The sequence below is a fragment of the Chelonoidis abingdonii genome, chromosome 1 (genome assembly GCF_003597395.2).
Source record: "Chelonoidis abingdonii isolate Lonesome George chromosome 1, CheloAbing_2.0, whole genome shotgun sequence".
NCBI classification, from domain to species: Eukaryota; Metazoa; Chordata; order Testudines; family Testudinidae; genus Chelonoidis; species Chelonoidis abingdonii.
In genome coordinates this window covers 262,133,480-262,153,716 of record NC_133769.1, presented here as the reverse complement: position 1 = coordinate 262,153,716, position 20,237 = coordinate 262,133,480, and the positions used below count along the sequence as shown (strand labels likewise).

The window sequence follows — 20,237 nt, the reverse complement described above, 5'->3', positions numbered from 1 at the left end:
AGGCTTTTAATTACGTTTTATACACTTTTTTCTCTTTTCTTTTGCAATTCTACATTATAGCCTGGTCTACAGTTGTTGACTTCCTGCTCTGCAAAGATGTGCCCCACCATTCTGTTGGTAGGTGATATCAGTACCATCACTGATCAGGGCAGGCGTGAGTACTCAGCTTAAGGGGAAAAGGTAAGTCAGCTTTTATTCAATATGGCACAGCTCTCTAAGGTTTTCTTTTTATTATTCTTTGGAGAACTGGGCAATAATAAAGTGTGGTTATACCGGTTTTTGTTCCTAACAAGTTTAAAATTTAGTTAGGTCCTTGAAGTGTCTGTATTTTGACTCTTCTTTAAAAAATAAAATAAAATAAAAATTTATTATGTTTTTCTCCAACCCCGTATCAGTTACAGGCTTCCCTCCTCAAAGTGTAGCTTGAAAAGACACAGTCTCTGACAAGTAGCCAGCTAGCTTCTTCCCGAAGTCCTCTACCAGTAGGTAGCAGCAGCATACTACCGTCTCCATTTCCTCTCCTACTGCCTGGAGATGTGTATGAGAAAGTAGGAAAGCATCAGGTGAGGGGAGTATCTTGCTATTGAACAGAGGTTAAAAAGCTACCTCCTGGCATAAGAGTCAGTCCACTGCCACTCAGGCCTTGAATTAAAGGTCCCACATCCTCCTCCTGCTCCCTTTATGGCTGGATAAGTGGCTATTCAACTGCTTGTTAGAGACCCTGTCTTGCTTGGCTGCTTTTGCAATGTCCGAGCCCATCCAATAGTCTTCTGCTCTTTTAATCAGAGGACAGGATGTTTGTTCCCTTTCTGCATCCCCAAGCTAGACCTGATTGAGAGATTGCAGTTCCAGTGCACTGGTTCAATATACACTCTACTGAGCACAGCCTATATTCTCCCTGGCATTATTTTATACCACCTGTCATCAGAGCAGCTCCTCAGTTCCTGCCTCCATCAAAGAAACAGAGATGACTGGAAAATTAAAATGAAATCTGACTTTTTTATTTTTTAACTTTCAAACAATTGGTTTCTTACTCTCAAGGACCTAGCTAAATTTTAAGAGTGATTAGGGAATATAACAGTATAAACACCCTTTAAATAAAAGCCAGCTTACCTTTCCCACATCACTAGATTGATTACTCCAGCCCTAGTCATTAGCGTTTATATCACTCTCTTCTTTTGCATGCTGGGGCGTGTCACTAGGATTTCTTTGTGGACCAACCTGCAAAAGAGAAAAGGCTAAAATGTTACTCATTTAGGGCCGGCGCAACCAATTAGGCAACCAGGGTGCTAACATTTGGGGGGCAGTGACCGCGGCAGCCGGATCTTCGGCCTCCCCAGTTGGCAGTATTTTGGGGGCGGGACCTTCCGCTGCCTCTGTCAGGAACGCCATTTCGGGGGTGGGACCTTCCGCCACCTAAGGTGCCAAAAAAGCTGGCGTGCTCCTGTACTCATCAGTATTAATAGTTGCCAGATCAAATAAATGTATTTATTGGGGATTTCATTCAAATTGGAATAACTTTCTTAAAGCTGAATCTTCCATTTAGTGAAGCAAAATGGGCCTTCATAGCTATCTGAAGTGGCCAAATAAGATTTGTGTGTGAAAACTGATGTTGTCTGAGAGAAACTTTTGGAAGAAATATAATTCTGTTTGGGGCCAGACAGTATGTGAGACCTGCACCTTACAGCACCTTTCATCTGAGGATCTCTGATTACTTTAAGAAGGTGGGTAAGAGACATTATCCCCAATTTGTAGATAGGGAAACAAGCACGGAGAAAGTTAAGCGACTTGTCTGACCTATTACAGACAGGAATTAGACAAGCATAGTCAGGAATGTGACTCTGAATTTGTGTCGTGGTCTATAGCCTCATTATACATATGTCACTTTAAATCTTTACACTAGTCATTATCTTTATCAGTGTTACTTAAGCATTTGGTCATAGCTAGAACTTGCCCATATCTCACATTTAAAATAGGAATAAATAAAAATAAAAAAAACCTATGAACATGAATATCTAAAATTAACCTAATCATTCTGATTAACATTTTATAAATCAAGCATTCATGGCATACTATGAATAACCTGAATTTTGCTGTGTTGAATATTTGATTTTTCTGATTATATCATACCCTTAATAGCAAATGCTGTAAGACTGCTTGCTTATAACCTCCTGTTTTCACATAATTTCCTGATTTTAGGGTGAAATTATCCATCCTTGATATTAGCAAAACGATTAAATTGTTTTTGGAATTTTGGAGCGCCTCCAGCCATTTTGATTTTTTTCCTAAGCATAGCATCCTCACAGGAGTCTCACTCTGGGTTTTGAGCACTTAGTTTGCTACACAATAGGAACTCCTTCAGTTCAAAACTTCTTGGCAATGGTAGCTGGGCATGAGGGTTCCTATCTAATGTGCCCTCTTAATATCTAAACACCTAACAATTTTTAATGTGTTTTAATCTCAGTATGTCTTTGTGAGGTAGGGAGATGCCTATTTTATAGATGGGAAATACAAGCACAAGAGGGACCAAGTGATTTGCCTAGGGTCACATAGGAAGTCTGTGGTAGAGCTAGGAAATAAACCAGGTCCACTGGACCAGTTGAACCACTTTGCTCCTAATCTTCTCATGTCATACACTCAAGAGTTTAAGGCCAGAAGGTGACTGTTCAATCACCTAATTTGCCCTACTGTGTGACACAGGCTATTAAATTTCACCCAGTTAGCGCTATATTGAACTCAATCACTTGTTTGGCTAAAGCCAATCTTCCAGAAAGGCATTTAGTCTTGGTAGTTTGTTGCAACGGTTGATCACCCTCGCTGTAAAAATGTTGTATCTGACGTAAGTTGAATTTGTCTGGCTTTGGCTTTCAGCTGTTGGTTCTTGTTAAGCACTTCTCCCATAAAAAGCCCTTTCATATCTCTTATTTTCTCTCTGTGAAGGTACTTACACAGTGTAATCAAATCACCTCTTCATCATCTTTTTGATAAAATGAACAGATTGAGTTATTGGAGTCTCCCACCGTAAGGCATTTCTTATCTATCCCTCCAATAATTTTTGTGGCTCTTTTCTGCACCATCTCCAATTTTTCAACATTGTTTTAAAAATGTGGTCACCAGAAGTGGACACAGTGTTCCAGTATCTGATTCACCAGTGCTGTGTATAGAGGTAAAATAATCTCCATACTCCTATTCACTTCTTGCCTGGGTATAGGTCCAAGGATCCCATTAGTCCATTTTGCCACAGTATTGTGCTGGGAGCCCATGTTTAGTTGTTTGTCCACTGTGGCGCCTTTTCAGAGTGACTGCTTTCCAAGATGCACTTCCCCATTCTGTAGGTGTGGCCTGCATTCTTTGAATTTGCATGTATCAAAATGAATTTTGTTTGAATGGCCTAGGTTACAGAGAGATACATATTGCTCTGTACGACTACCCTGTCCTCATTATTATTTACCTTTTTGCCAATCTCTGTCATTCACAGATTTTATATTTACTTCCAGATTATTGATAAAAATGTTTAATAGTGTTGCGCTTGTAGCTAGAGTCCTAGTGGAAACACCCTATTCAATGATGATTCTCCATCGACAACTACTTCTTTAGGTTTGTCAGCCAGTTTTTTAATCTGTTTAACAAGAGCTCCATTAATGTTGTATAATTCCAGTTTTATAATGAGCATCATGATATACTAAGTTAAACACGTTACAAGAAGTCTAAGTTTATTATATCAATGGAATTATCATTATCAACCAAATTTGCAATCTCTCCAAAGAATGGAATCAGGTTTCTTTGCTGGGATCTATTTTCTATAAAAGAATGTTGACTGGTATTCATTTATATTCCTACTGTTTATCAGTTGAATCCCATATCAGCTTTTCTGTTATGTTTTCTGGGATTGATGTCAGGCTAACCAACCTGTAGTTACCTAGATTATCCTGCTTGCCGTTTTTGGATATTGGCGCATTAGCACTCTTCCAGTCTCCTAGAATTTCCCCAGTATACTGTGATTTATTATAATTAACATCAGCAGGTGAGAGATCTCTTCAGCCAACTCTTTTAGGACTCAAGTGCAAGTTATCCAGGCCTGCTGATTTTAAAACGTTTATGCCTTGCAATTCTTGTCTAACATCCTCTTTAGTAACTAATGGTCTGGAAAGTACTTTATTTTTTTATGATACATGTGCATCATCCTGGTTCTTTCCAAATACAGAACAGAAATATTTATTGAATTCTTTTCTGCACCATTTAATAAATTTTACCATCTCTGTCTAGTGATGGGCCAACACCATTGCCACTAGCTGCCACTGCCCCATGCAGGGTATACGGAAGGTCAGCCACATGGTCGTCCCTGTCCATTTTGACAAAGATCTGTTGCTTAGATTTGGCCTCTGGGGAAGAGCCCCGATCTAAATTCTTAGTACTGCAGAACCTGTTTCCAAGACCAGGTGACCTACGGTTCCTTTGTGGGGTCAAAGAACTAGCCAACTGAACGAGCCAAATTTTTGAAAAAGCATCACAAAGACGTATCCTCTGAGGCACTGCCAGTCCATCAGTTTGTGCCTTTGTTGTTGCTTGGAAGTATTTTATTCCTTTTCATTTATTTTAATTTTAAAAGTTCACAGGTCTTAATACTTGTCATCAGCCTTTTTTCTTTTCGCAATGTGCTTACTGCGATGTATCAACCTTCTATCCTGAAACACACCTTGAGTTACTGAGTCTCTTAGACTGAGACTCGTGAGGATGATGGTACCTTTTCCCATTATTTGTTATATACATGGAATTCTGCTTCTTTGAAGCTTCCTCAGATTTGTGTCCCATCATCTCTGCTTATGGTTTTTAGAGGGCACTTTTGTTACCTTCTAGGTGGTGTGTACATATGAGGCTTGCAGAAATCTTTTACTTCACAGTTTTATTTTATAATAGGCTTAGTTTGAAGAGCAGTTGCTTCCTGCACAATTCAGAACTGACTAGCAGGCTAAGGGACTGTGAGGTAGTGGCAGATGGTGACACATGGCTAATAAGCAGGGGCTTGTGCTCAGCTGCCACTCAGATGGCCAAAATAAAAGCTTTGAACAGGATTTTCCATCCTGCCAAGAGTTCAAGACCTTCCAGTGAAAATCCTGTCATATATTATCTTCAGAATAGCAGAATTAGTGATTTTCCCCAAAACTATATCACGTTTGTCACACAGCTAATGGAAAAAAACAACAACTCTGACGTTTGAAACTTGACACACACATAGTACACACTGAGAAACGCATCCATAATCGAAGGTAGAGGGAGGAGTGATTGAAAAATTAACTTCTGGGCATGTTGTGGTGGCATCTGCTAAAATGTTGTTAGTGATTAATGAATCCATGCCCTCCTGATAACACCAACAAAGCACAGTTGCTTGGCCTGATGAGCCCAGATGGATTACTGCTTAGACAACTGACAGGAGAGAGAGGAGCTCATAGTATATTTCTTTGCCACACTCACCAACAAAGAGAGAGTACAGCCTTAGAGCTGAACTGGAAAGGGTGTGATTGTGATAACCGGATTTTAAATGCTATTGTTTAAGCACATGCAAATAAATTTCCCCAATTTTTCATGCAAATTGCTCCATTTTCTAAATAAAAACATTCAGTGGTTCCTCTTGCAGAAAATTCAAGTGAGAGCAGCTCAGGTATTTTAGATAAACAGCAATGTTCAGGGGTCTTGGGGAAGTCAAGGCAAGGACCCAGAGATGGCCTTTAGAGACCTGGAGCCAGGGGTTGATGTCCCAAGTAATTGCTTCCAATCTGGGAGAGGCTTTGTGACCCTTGCCCCATAACCCGACAACAAAGAGAGAAGAAGGTGAGTCTGGTTGTTTGCCTAGAGGAGAGGTTTTGGAGGGGATGTATCTGAATTCATTTTGTTTTCTTTTTATTTGCTTTGTGAGCCCTTGCAGCTCAGTATGTCTAGAATGGAGGAAAGTGAACCTGTGGGCAGTAGCAGTTAGATTACAGCTAAACTGTTAGCACACCCATGCTATCTTGAATTCATTCCATGAAGCTGGGTGCCTTCAGAGTAAAAATGCAAAATCTAATACTGTGACCTATCCTTTCCATAGTAACACTGTCGACAAAGAACAGAAGAAAATTTCAGTTGCAAAGATCTGAACTTGCCCGTCCTCCCCCATAAGAAAATAACTTTAAATGCTCTCTGGAACCTATTAAGCACAAGCAATCTCTTCCCTAAATAAAAGGGAAAAAGCACCCCCATCCCCTTCCACACAAAAGTAATGCAACATAAAGATGTCACAATTAAAATTTATAAAAATAGTAATACCCATTGCTTATATAGTTTATCAGTAGATCTCAAAGCACTTTATAGAAGGGAGGTAAGCATCATTCCCATTTTACATATGGGGAAACTGAGGTACAGAGAAATGAAATTATTTGCCAAGGTCACTAATGGGAAAATTCAATTTCTATAGCTACATTAACAGAACATTAACTGCACTTTGCAATAATTTCTCCTCATTCCTATAAAATGTAATTAGTTTTGCAGACAACCTTTTGTGGGAAGTGTGGGCTACCTGAAATAGCCTGATAGATGCTGGATTCTGATATTAAACTTGTTATAAATGTTCTGTTTAAAAAAAAAAAATTTTCTCAATCATTTCATGTTGAGCATTGTGTCTATAGACTGAGTGGGTATTAATGTAATTTATATGGTGTCAATGGCAATATTAGTGCGATCTGATGCACACAAAGTAAAAATTTCAGAAGAACCTTTGTCTCAGGCCTGGTCTACACTACACGTTTAAATCGATTTAAAGAGCGTTAAATCAATTTAATGCTGTACCCGTCCACACTACAGCGCCCTTTATATCGATATAAAGGGCTCTTTAAATCGATTTCTGTACTCCACCCCGACGAGAGGAGTAGCGCTAAATTCGATATTAACATATCGGATTACGGTTAGTGTGGACGGAAATCGACGTTATTGGCCTCCGGGCGGTATCCCACAGTGCGACTGACGCTTGGACAGCATCTGAACTCGATTGCAGCGGGCAGTAAGGAAGCCCTGCGTAACTTTTGAATTAATTTCCTGTTTGCCAGTGTGAGCTCTGATAGCCCGGTGGCATGCAGTTTACCAAAAGAGCTCCAGCATGGGACCGTACGGGAAGATACTTAGATCTGATTGCTGTATGGGGAAATCTGTTGTTGTCTCAGGAGTCCGTACAGAACCGAATGCAACGCGTTTGAAAAATCTCAGGATACACGCGCTGTCGTGCCAAGTCGTTAACGAGCCTAGAGACTCAAAATGGACGCTCTGGATGAGGGTGGTAATTGATGTCTCCTCATCCACAGTCCAAGCGTTCTTTGAAAGTATTTTTGTATTCTTGCTTGGCTCTCGATGTTCTATAGGTTCAGAACAACATGTTCTGGCGTGGTTCCGGAATAGCTCCTCAGTTCCCCCCCCCACCACACTGAAGAAGGGAAAGGAATCATCTGACTTTCTTTCACTGTCACCTATGTGTACTGAATGTGACTGGAGACGCGATTGTGCAGCGAAGAGCTATCGCTCCTCCCTCCGATCGGTGTGTAGACAGTAAATTATGATGATATCGTCGCGCTCAGCCTATGAGTGCTCCTGGCTGCTACAGGTGAGGCGGCGATGGGGCCTGGTAAAAATGAAGACTTCCGTTCTCAGTAGATGTACAGAACGGGGGTAACTGTCTTCATCTAGAACTGGGGGCTGAAGTTTATAGACCTCCCTTTCCTGTGTAGGAAAGATTCCGTATGGCTGGTTGTGTTATAGGCTCCGGGAGGCGCTCCCTATTTTTCTCACGTAATCAGTCTCTGTTTCTTATTCCTGCTTCTTTGATAATTCATACAATGGGGGGGTTGTGCTGGTAGCCAGGAAGGCTGGGGCAGTAGGGAAGCAACGGTGGGGTGTTGCGGAGGCACTGTGATATGAAAGGAGCAGCTGTGCTCTGATACACTGTCCTCTATGCATTGCCCTTTTGAGATGCTTATGTTTAGAACAATAGGGTGGGTGACTCTCACAGTTGAGTTCATCAACATTTTGTTGTTGCGCTTTGCGCAACCCGACCCATTTAGAAGTCAGCCAGGGATCTTGTACTGGATCGGAAGTAAAGAGGGGAGATAACGTCTCTCATTGCGTTTTTTCGCAGTAGACGGTACAGCGAACGTAGCCCCACCTACCTCTTGCCTATCATCCTTCGCCAACCGCAAACGTGAATGCCCTGAGTTAGCTGGAGTACGGTCTCTCGTGGCATTCCGTACGTACAGCGTGCCGTGAAAAAAACCTAAAACGGGCTCTCCATGGTTGCGCATGCTATTGGGCTCGCCTGGAATCCAGGAAAAACGGCCGCGCGAAGGATGTCAGCTGAATGTGTTCCCGGAAGGAAGGATGACTGTGAATTTACAGACACCACGTACAATAATGATCCAACCAGATTCCAAGGGGCGGGACTCGGGACTATGGGAAGCTACGAGAGCGCCCATGCCGACTGTTAGAAATCGCGTTAGTCCTCGGACCATGGACGCACAACGCCGAATTACTGTGCCTAGTGTGGCCGCATGAAATCGAATTTATAATATCAGTTTTATAAAACTGATTTTAGCTAATTCGATATTATCCCGTAGTGTAGACGTGGCCTCATTTTCCAAAGTGCTTGAGTCTCATTAATGTTCAATGGGACCTTGGCTCCTAAATTACTTTTAGATGCTTTTAAAAATTTTATCCACAGTCCTTTCTCCTGAGAGTTTACAGTGTGTTAAGAGACCCAGAAAACTTCTGTGCCCTAATCTTGTTAATTTTTTAAAAATTGCCTGCCCCCTTTTATTGGCACAGTTAATGCAGGTATTATAAGATGTTAGTATTTTGATTATTATTTATGGCCTTTGAAAGGGATATGTTGATCAAATTTTGCCCACAATGTAGGATTTATTTAAAAAAAATAAAAAATTTCCAAGCTGTGTTTACAACCCAAACACTACTAGTTGATTGATTGGTTTCTAATTGTATTTCTTTCCCCCACTCCATCTGTGTAAATCTTTGTAAATCACTTATCGGATTTGTAAACTCTTCAGGTGAGAGACTTTTTTGTGCTCTGTGTTTGTACAATGACTCATACAGTGGAGACCCAGCCCTGATTGAAGCTTCTGGTCATTATAGTAATATAATTAATAGTGCATGAAAACCTACATGTGAAATTGGCTAGAGACAGTCTTTTTTCCATGTTGAGAGAAATGGAAAAAGTAAACTGCATACTAGATAAAAAGTTTTATTTTTAAATGATTTTGCTTTTAATCATTGAAAGATGTTTTTTTAGAAATGGGTGATGATGTCTTCTTTAAAGTAAATTCTAACCTGACAATGTCTCTCCTCAGAGAAGAAATGTTCTAGCATACCTTGCATTTCCTGTGTCTCCTCAACCCTCACAGCCATGGTAGTATGTCACGTAAATAGAGGGTAAGTATACATAACCCTTTATTTTTGGTTTCTTTGTAGTACTTGTGTGCAGTCATGAAGGAAGCAGCCGAAGATGTGGTGGACAAGGGGACCTTCTTTCAGGTTCTCTTGGAGTCTTGGCACACTGGGCATTTCTTGCTGGACCAGAAAAAACTAATGGGTATGATTTCATTAGTTCTTTTATCTCATATGAGCCCATATTCTTCACAGCAACTCCTGTAGAAATGCTATTAAGAAACCCACTGAGATAGATCACCCTGACAAACTTTGCGTTGTAGAATAGGCAGTAGTCATTGTAATAGTTCTGATTTTGATGAAGTCAGACTGTCTCTTGACTCTGAGAATGGCTCAAGATCACAAGGCAGAAAAGCAATACAAACCTGAATTGATTTCCAAGAATATTTATTTACCAGAACATATGTTTTTATATGATTTTCATAGACGGAATATATATCAAACATAATATTAAATAAATGGCAGTTGCTGTACAGCAGTGAAATCTCAACAATATACAAATTCTATAATTTTGTTTCCTCTCTGTGGTGTATTGATGATGAGTGTGTTGGTTCAGTCAGGTAATTCAACAAATGTAATTTGTCATTTAAATTATAAATGTATAAATAAATTGTAAAATGCTAATGGACTAACCGAAGAATCAACTAAACTAGTTACAGGTACTTAAAAACATTTCATTTGCATATGTCAAAATCTCAGAAGTAATTTGGGTTCACAATAAAACATTTTAAAATAAAAGATCATTGCCAGCTGTTAAGAATATTTAATAATTCCTATCAGATCAGACTAGTGATCCAGATAGTTCTATATCCTTTCTGTAGCCAGTACCGCTGCTTCAAAGGAAATCACAAAAAATCTTGAAGTGCACAATTTATGGAATAACTTTCCCTGTCTTTCCAGTACCTTTAGGAATGGGAGATGGTCTCATTAGCCATATAGTTATGTAATCCTTTTTTGAATCCTGTTCTACTCTTGGCCTCAATGGTGTATTGTGCCAATCAGTTCCACAGGTTGTGCACCATGTTAAAAAAGAATTTCCTTTTTTATGTTTTAAATGTTGCCTTTTTAAATTTAATTGCATGTCCCCTCGTTTTTTTATTGAGAGTGTAAATGGGATCATCCCACTTACTTTCTCTATACTAAATGTTATTTTTTTATACTTTTTTATGATGCACCTTATTATATCTCTTCCCTAAAGAGTCTCGATCTTTTTAATCTCTCCTTGTGGCAGTTTCTTTATGCTTCCTAGCCATTTTCATCATTCCCCCCTTTAAAACCCTTCTGTTTTCACTATATCTGTTTTGAGATAAGGTAATCAAGACTGAACACAGTATTTTGGGTTAGGGGATACCATTGACTCAGAGTATTATAAAATTATCAGTTATTTTTCTATTACATTCTTTATTCATCTTAGTATTGTTTGCTATTTTTGACCACTAGTGTGCATGCAAGATGTTTTTCAGTGAACTGTCCACCGTGATGCCCAGTTCTTTATTCTCATTATCATTTTCATCTAGGTGTGGTTTTTTATTCTAATTTTAATAATCATTGCTACTTATTCTGCTGGTACTGAAGTAAGAATCATGGGTCTGTAAATCCTAGCATCACCCTTAGTACCTTTTTCTTTTTTTAGCAGTTAGAACAGGGGTAGGCAACCTATGGCACGCATGCCAAAGGCGGCACGCAAGCTGAGCCGGTCCGGGGGGCTCTGCATTTTAATTTAATTTTAAGTGAAGCTTTTTAAACTTTTTAAAAACCTTATTTCTATTACAGATGATAATAGTTTAGTTATATAGACTTTTAGAAAGAGACCTTCTGAAAACATTAAAATGTATTACTGGCACGCAAAACCTTAAATTAGAGTGAATAAATGAAGACTCGGCACAGCACTTCTGAAAGGTTGCCGACCCCTGAGTTAGAATATAAGAACATAAGAATGGCCCTGCTGGGTCAGACCAAAGATCTGTCTAACCCAGTACACTGTCTCCCGACAGTGGCCAATGCCAGGTGCCCCAGAACTAATGAACAGAACAGGTAATCATTAAGTGATCCATCCCCTGTTGCTCATTCCCAGCTTCTGGCAAATAGAGGCTAGGGACACCATTCCTGTCCATCCTGGCTAATAGCCATTAGTTGCTCATAGCCTTCCAGTATAGTAGCTGATATTAACGATTACATATTTTTAGAAGCAGCTCAGCCATTTTACTCTTAAGTTTCTTGATAACTCTTAGTTCTTTGGGTATATGTCTCTGTGGGTGCTCCTCCATAGGATGTGTGCAGACCCATGCACTCTTAACCGGAGAATAGTGTCCATGGGTCCGCACCAGTGAAGAGCAGTGCCTCGTGTGGCCCTGCACCTACTCAGCTCCTTCTTAAGTACCTGCAATTCAAGACAGAGAAACTTGGTGTCTGCTTTTTTCAGCTTCCTGCCTTTTCCCTGTGAAACCTTTACTTGTTTTGTTTTATTTCATTGGGTTTATTTCTACTGTAGCACAGTTGTGCTCTGAGGGGAGGGGAGAGGGAATAGTTTTATCCCTTAGAAGTTGGAGTTAGTGTCTAGATCCTGTTGGTTATGCCTAAAATCCCTGGGTTTAAACCCTGTCAGACCTGCCAAAGGTTTTTTCCCTATAGCAATGGACACTCAAGTTGCCTGATGTGCTTGAGTGAATCCCACATTCCTTGAAGTGCACAGTCTACTTGGGGTTCAAAGGTGGGTCCAGGAAAGACAGGAAAACTATACTGAACTTCTCCTAGCTCCAGATGAATCTGCTGCCTTCCCAGCCCCAGTACATCAGCCTCAACATCTCGAGCCACTCCTGTGTCTGCTGGAACCTTATCAGCAGCCCTTGACACCAAGACCTTCAGGAAAAAGAAGCATACTTCCCCAAGCAGGGAAACAAATAAGAGGGGTGGTTCACCCCAAAAGACTTATCAGGAGATCTCGCATACCTCAAAGGATACCACTGAGACACCAGTACTGCATAAAAAATTCCACATGGACAAGCCCTCTACCCTCAGGGCGCCATAGTCTTTGGTACCATCTGACACCTTGGCATCGCAAAACACACACCTACCCCACATGCTCCAGTATCATCATCTTACCATAACTCTGAGGTCTGAGAAGATCCGGAGAACTCATTAGTACTTCATTCACCAGCTACTGGCCAATATTCACTCCAATCCTGACCCTGGCTTTGGCCACTGGCTATCATAGCCCTCCATCACCTTCCAGATTCCTTTCCACAGAGCACCTCGTAGTTCTGGATGAACTGGAGTCCCTCATTTCAAAGAGGTCTATCATAGTCTCCTCCTCAGTACAGCCCTGGCACCTGCACGCTAAGTCTCAGTTGAGCCTCCAGTCTTTTGGTACTGATAACAATATGTGAGGCCTGCCCCCCACTTAGTTCTCCCTAACCTCTATACCATAGCATGATGCTCCTATGAGCCCATTTAATGAAGAACGTCTCCCAGAACTAACCAAACCACCTAGGTCTTGGCACTGTGATCATGTTTGGTGACCCCCTCTCTAATTCCCCATCTATGCTGTGCCTGCTGGAATCACAGGGCCGCTTTGAAGGACAGTTCTTCAGGATGTTATCCAAAAAGAAACTTCAGCTCCCAGCAGTACCATATCACCCTTAGGTACCGATAAACCAATCTCCAGTACCACACACTTAGTCAGTGTTAAATGGTACACAGGAGAAGCAAGAACCACAGATTGAAGAGGTCTCGCTTCCTCAGCCAGCTGGTCCTCATTCTCCAGAGGAGGCAGCATTGCCACTGCCACCATCACATCCTGATGACTGTGGGGCCTTCTAGGACCTCATGAAGTGCCTGGCAAATTCTGTACTGATCCCCCTGAAAGAAGGCCAGGAGTCCCAGCACTCTCTTCAGTGAGTATTTTAACATCAGTCCCAAAGGAAAGATTATCATCTCCAGCTCTCACTCTGTGGCAAACACCTGCCACAGTTCTACCCACCTGTAAGTGGACAGATTTAAAAAAAAAAAATATTCCACCTAAGGGAATGGAGCACCTTTTCTCCTATCTTACCCCTAATTCCCTAAGGTTGGACATAGCCAGCAAAAGGAACAGTCAGATATGCTTTAGACCTCCTCTGGTTGAAGAGTCAAAACTACTGAACTTAGTAGGCAGGAAATACTACTCATCATCTGCTCTTCAATTTCAAATTGCCAACTATCAGGCCTTGATGATGAAATAGGATTTCAACAATTACTCAAAATTCACACACTTTATTGAACACCTGCCACAAGACCAGAGAGACCAAATTCTGTCCCTCATTTCTGAAGGCCAGTTAGTTGTCTGCAGGCTGCTCTAGATGCTGATAACACGGCCTCTAAAGCCATGACCATGGCTGTGATTATGAGAACATCATCTTGGTTTCAGTCTTCTCACCTCATGAGAAAGGAGCAGAACACTGTAGACAACATTTCCAGTGAAGGGCCCAAACTTTTCATTGAGCATCTGGACTCCTCTTTCCACAGCCTAAGGACTCCAACACTCTGGTCTTTGGGAATTTATGTTTTAGCAGATCTCAAACCACTCAGCTGTCCAGGCTGTTTCAATACCATCATGCCTTCCCCAAATCCTGGAGCCTTTGGGAGATGACCTAAACTCCAGAAGAGAGGTCCATCTGTTTCTACAACTATCCACTGTGCACCTCCCTCTAAGAGGCAGTTTTGATGCCTTAGTTGAGGGCATCGAGCAGCCTCCTCCACCACATATAGGAAGGAGTCCTCTCTGGAGCTTGCTAATGCAATAAGCTGCATATGCAGTAGCTTTAGAAACTAGATTCCTACTGGTGTTAACCTTTAGCTGTTTCTGAGTTTAGGATTCCTAAAGTGATTCTTGTTGATCTGAGGGCAGCATCTGAGTGTGCAAAATTATGGAAGGCTTTTAACTCCTGGGGAGAAGATGAGGAGTAGCAATAGGTTAGTTGCGGATTTCAGTGGGAACAGTACTTGGCTGTGCTGCTCCATTTAATCTTGAATTCAAGTTCTGTTTCATATAATTATCCTCTGCTTTTAGTTGAACCACAGAACTGTTACTTTGCTACAGAAATCTATAGATCTTTTCTGGCTCATTGTAACCCAGACCAGGACTGATTCTTCAAAAAGGTTTAGTCCTTTCTATGTAGAAGGCTAACGTACATCTAACACCCAGTGAGTAGAGTTTGTTCCTCCCTATTAGTATATGTCTTTCCAGTTATTATGGAATTGAGACCACCTTTGGAAGGAAGGTCAGGCTGCAATTGAACTTTGTCCTTGAAGAGGAGCGTATAAGATGGTTCTGAAATAAGGGATCAGATCTCTGAGACCCTTCTGGCAGAAGTAAATGGCCACCAGGAAGGCCACCTTCCTGGATAAATAAAACAGCAGAGGGCACATTGCCAGCAGTTCAAATGGAGGTCCTATTAGCCTTGCCAACACAAAGTTGAGGTCTGAGGGAGTGAGTGGCTGCCATACGTGGGGTAGAGTTGCTCCAGGCTCTTAAGAAAATGACTATAGAAAAAGTTTAAGATAGATTGGCCATTCATCCATGGGTGAAAACCTGGGATTGCAGCTAGATGGACCCTAATAGATAACATTAGGCCTTGCTGTTTCAAGTGGAGCAAGTAATCTAGAATCAAAGGTAGTGTTGACTGTGTAGGTGAAACACCCTTCTGTGTGGACCAGACTGAAAATCTTTTCCACTTTGCCAGAAAAGTGGCTGTAGTGCAGTGATTCCCAAACGGGGGTTCACGAAATGTTACAGAGCTTCTCGGGAGGGGGAATTCCCTAATGGCGGACAGAGCTTCCCTAGGGACCCTGGGCAGCATGGGGCCAGCAGCCCGGAGCCCCTAGACTTTCAAGAGCTAAGCAGATCAAAGCAAGCATATCTATCACACTGAGATTTAAACTTTGACTCCTTATAAGAAATAAAAAGGGAAGTGAATATTTTTTGATAATTTTAAAAACAATACTAGATACCTATTTAATTTTAAAAACATTATGAAGAACAAATTTAAGCTTTTCTGTAACATGTGCTGTTTGCCTGGACTGCTCAAGACCTGAATGCTTGTGTAGGAGGAACTCTTTTTTGAGTGAGATCTTGGAAAAGTGAGATCTTGGACGAGTGTTGCCATTTTCATAATGTAATAAAAATACTGTAACAATAAATAATAGTGTGTTATAAGCATGTCATAAAAACAAATTTTGTATTTCCAAGATCATTGCTTTTATAATTTATACTCAGGTACAGGAGAAAATCCCTGGAAATATTCATTTTCAAAAGGGGGTTTGCGAGACTTGAGCTAGTGAAAGGAGTTCACAGGCTGTTAAAGTTTGGGAACCACTGCTCTAGTGGACAGTGTTCTGCTCCCTAAAGCACCTTGCAAACTGGCCCAGAGCAAACTATTTCTGTGGGATTCATCCCTGGAGCTTCCAGGACATGAGATGAAGGGACTCCAGGTTCAGATGATGAAGGTGGTCCTGGGAGGTCAGGTCTGGAAACGGAGGCAGGCAGATTGGTGTTTCTACCAAGAGGTCTAAGAGGAGGGTGAACCAGTGCTGATGTGGCCAGGCCTGGGCTATCAGGACAAGATGCTTCTTGTCCCTTCTGACCTTCAGCAGAACCTTGTGTATGAGAGGGATGGGAGGGAAGGTGTAAAAGAGATGATCCATCCAAGGGTGAAGAAAGATGTCTGTGAGTGACACCAGGCTTTGACTCAGGGACAGGCAGAACTGAAGAAACTTCCATTTGTGCTTAGTCATGAACAGATCTGTCTGGAGAATCCCCCCCCTTTTGGAAAATGCCTTTCACAACATCTGGATGGATGGAGCACTTGTGGTGGTTGGAGAAGGATCTTTTGAGGTGATCTGCTAGCTTGTTTTGCATCCCTGGGGGATAGAAGGCTTCGAGGTGGATCAAGTGAGCTATGCAGAATTCCCACAAGTGAAGAGCTTTCTGTCACAGGAGAGAGGAGAGTGCTCCACCCTGCATGTTTATGTAAAACATTGTTGTGTTATCTGTAAGAACTGACATGCACTTGTGCTCCAGGTGGGGTTGGAACACTTGGCAGGCTAGGTGAACTGCTCTGAGCTCCCTGAGTTCTGAGGGAGTCCCCTTCCCCCCGTCACATCCCATTGTTGAGGTGTCTGTGATGAGAGACATTGATGGATGAGGTCTCCAAGAATGGGATTCCTGCACGTACTGCCTGAGGGTCCAAGCACCAAAGGGTGGCGATCACCAAAGAGGGAATTGTGACAACCCTGTCTACAGGTAGTGTCAGCCTAGCATGTATACCAGTGCCAGCCAAGCCTGAAGAGGTCTGAGCCATAATCTCGCATGCTGCACCACATAGATGCGTAATGCCATATGTCCTAGGAGTTTTAGGCAGTTTCTTGCAGTAGTGCTGGGATGATTTCTGAGGCTCTCTCTGAGGACCTCAGTTGCTTAGAACCAGGTTTCCAGGAGGAAGGCTCTGGCCTGAACCAAACTGAGGATCACCCCAATGAATTCTGTCTTCAGAACTGGATGGAGAGAGTAGACTTCTGCATATTTATCAACAGACCTAAGTCCTGGAAAGTTGACTGTATTAAATTTACATTTGATTCCAACTGGGCCTTGGTCTAACGCTGGTCAGTCAGTCATGGAGCAAAGGGTAGACCTGAACCCCCTGTCTTCTGAAGAAGTCTGTGACAACTGCCATGCAGTTCGTGAACACCTGAGGGGCAACTGACAAGTCGAATGGAAGCACAGCAAAGTGGTAGCGCACGTGGTTCACGATGAATCTGAGGAACCTTCTATGACCCTGAAAGACTGAATTGTGAAAATAAGCATCCTTCAAATCGAGGGCAACATACCAGTTCCATCCAGGGAAGGGATGATGGAGGCAAAGGAGACAATACAAAACTTCATCATCTTCATGAATCTGTTGAGGTGTCACAGGTCCATAATCAGTCTGAGACCACTGTTGGCTTTCAAGATTAGGATATAATGGGAGTAGAACCCTCAGCCCCTTAATTCCAGTGGAACGTCCTCCACTGCTCCTACTTTCAGGGGTTGCTCATGAGAAGGGTCCCTGAAGGAGGGATGGAGGGTGGGAATGGAAAAGAGGGGAACAACTAAACTGAAGGGTGTATCCCCATGCTATCATGCATAGCACCTACCGATCCAAGGTAGTGCAGACCTACACTCGATAGAAGTGGGATAACTGGTCCACAAAAATGGGGGAAATGAGATCCATATATTGTCCTGGTATGTCGTCCCTGAGCGTCCCATCAAAAGGCCTGCTTAGACCTTATCGATTGCTTGGGATGGGGGCAGGCATGGAAGCAGATGAGGACTGAGGTGGAGGTCTCCTCTTGTAAGGGAAGGTGCAGAGGTTACTGTTGTCTTGTCATGACTGTGGCAGATGGAAGCAAGCAACCAGTTGGGGCTTATAGTGCTTCCTAGCTGGATCCGGTGTACGTAGCCCTAGGGACTTCAGGGTGGCTCTTGAGTCCATCAGGCTGTGCAGTTTGGCATCTGCTCCGAGAAGAGCAATGTACCCTCAATGGGGAGATGTTGTAAGGTCTTATGCACTTTATAGGGTAAGCCCAAGGACTGAAACCAAGAGCTTCTCCTCATAATCACAGCCAAAGACATGAGTCTGGTTGCAGAGTCCACTGCGTTCAAGCCTGCCTATAAGGATGCCCTTGCCACTAATTTTCCCTCCTCAAATAGGGCTGATAATTCATTCCTGGACTCCTCTGACAATAGTTCCTTGAATTTTGCCATATACATCTCTACCCCGATATAATGCCACCCGATATAATGTGAATTTGGATATAACGCGGTAAAGCAGTGCTCGGGGTGGGAGGCTGCGCACTCCAGTGGATCAAAGCAAGTTCGATATAATGCGGTAAGATTGTTTGGCTCCCGAGGACAGCGTTATAGCAGGGTGGAGGTGTAGTTCCAAGAATTAAAATCATAATGGCTCAGGAGCGCTTGCTGGTTTGCAATCCTGGGCTGGAGGCTAGCAGTTGAACAGACCTCTCTGCCAAAAAGGTCTGATTTTTTGGCATCTTTGGCCTTGGGAGTTGGACCTTGCTGACCTTGCCATTCTTGCTTGTTGGGTGCTGATACCACCAGTGATCCTGGTGGAGGATGGTTGTAGAGGAATTCAAAGCCCTTGGCTGGAACAAAGTACTCCTTCTCCCTCCTTTTTGCTGTTGGTTGCAGGGACTCTGGGGTCTGCCATAAGGCCTTTATCGGTCTCATTCGAGGGCAAAACTACTCCTGATGGACCTAATGCCCCAAGAATGTCCACCGGGACACAGGACTCTGTAATCTCCTGTACCTGGATCCCTGGGTTTTGAGCTACCCTTTTGAGGCACTCTTGGTGCTCCCTATAATCGTCCTGGATGGGTGCTATATTTGTTCCCGCCACTACCTTCTCAGGAGAGGAAGAGGAAGCCTGTATAGGCAAGGGGTATTGTTCCTCCCCCTTGGCACCAGATGGGTCTCGCGGTGCCAGATCTTGAAATTCAGCACCAGAACCTGGTTCCTATTTCAAGGGAAGTGATGGTGGGGGTAGAGGCATCTGGCACTGCGCTGGGGGCCAGGCCACCGGTGGAATGCCCTAGCTCATGTCAGCCATCGGGTAACGCAGACCAGAGCAGTGTCAGCTCCTGAGAGAGGTGTCTGCCGCCTGTGAGTCCAACTCCAAGGAGATGCTTCCTGGTGACCAAGGTGAAGCAGTGCTCACTCATGCTGGTTGAGCAATGCTGGGAGGGAGGAGACTGGTGTTGTGCCATTGTGGCCTCTTTCCCTTTTGATGGCACCTGAGGTCTCAGTGCCATGGGAGCTCTTGCCTCTTGTGCCGCCACTGACAACTCCCAAATGGTGAGGACAGTGGTATTGGGAGTGACGGCTCCTCTCTTGCTGCCTCTGGCGTGGATGGTAACACCAGGGCAGTTGTCCAAGAGCTCTCTCTCCTTGGAGAGTTCAAAGGTGCCAGACTCAACGGAGCCCTTCCTGGGGCTGGAGTCAACAGCACCCACTGTACAGCAGGTATCTCCGAGCGGCCCGGCACGGGTCATATTCTGTGTTGGGGATCACCCCCGGTCAGTTTTCTTCTGCTGCTTTCTCGGCACCGGCCGAGGAGAGCGGTGCCAAGAGTCCCTTGCAGGACTAGTCCACTTTGGCAGCAGGGATGACTGCTGGGGCTGGGAATACCAAGAAGCCCAAGGAACGTCTTTACTTGGCACCAGAGCAGAACAGCATTGCATCTGTCTAAAAGAAGCTGGTGTGCCTCTTACTGAGGCCAAAGTACTCGATGCCAAGTTGGCCTGCCTTGGCTCTGGGGGAGGATGAAGTACCACCTCCATGAGGAAGAGCTTAAGCCTGGTGTCCCTGTGACTTAGTGCAGGTCCTGAACCCCTTACAGATCCTGCAGCGTTCCTGCAGGTGGGCCTCCCGCACACACTTGAGGCAGCTAGAATGGGGGTCACTAACCAGCATCAGCTTATGGCATGACACACACAGCTTAAACCTCAGGGACTGAGGCATGCCCCAGTGCCGGGGGAGGGCTAACCACACGAAGCATGGTCCACTAATCTAACTAACTTACTAACAGACTAACTGAAACTTAACCACTACAAATAACTATGTACAGGCAATAAAACAATTGTACTGAGAGAGGTACTTGCAAGGATGAGCTGAAGTTTCAATGACTGGCATGGGTGGTAAGAAGGAATTGAAGGGGTGGCAGGCCCCT

The 20,237-nt window shown here is 43.2% G+C and overlaps 1 protein-coding gene across 11 annotated transcripts in view; it reads left to right on the top strand.

Annotated features, from left to right (window-relative positions):
* The window catches only part of NAXD (NAD(P)HX dehydratase), an 84,569-nt gene that overhangs the window by 61,247 nt on the left and 3,085 nt on the right, over positions 1-20,237 (top strand). For 5 of the 11 annotated variants that reach the window (XM_075061496.1, XM_075061490.1, XM_075061494.1 and 2 more), the window contains 2 exons: positions 61-117; positions 9,502-9,622. In XM_075061496.1, the coding sequence (XP_074917597.1) occupies positions 61-117; positions 9,502-9,622 (178 nt within the window). Of the gene's footprint in view, positions 1-60; positions 181-9,501; positions 9,623-20,237 lie in introns of all 11 variants that reach the window. The other 6 variants (XM_075061497.1, XM_075061492.1, XM_075061495.1 and 3 more) reach the window with 2 other exon arrangements.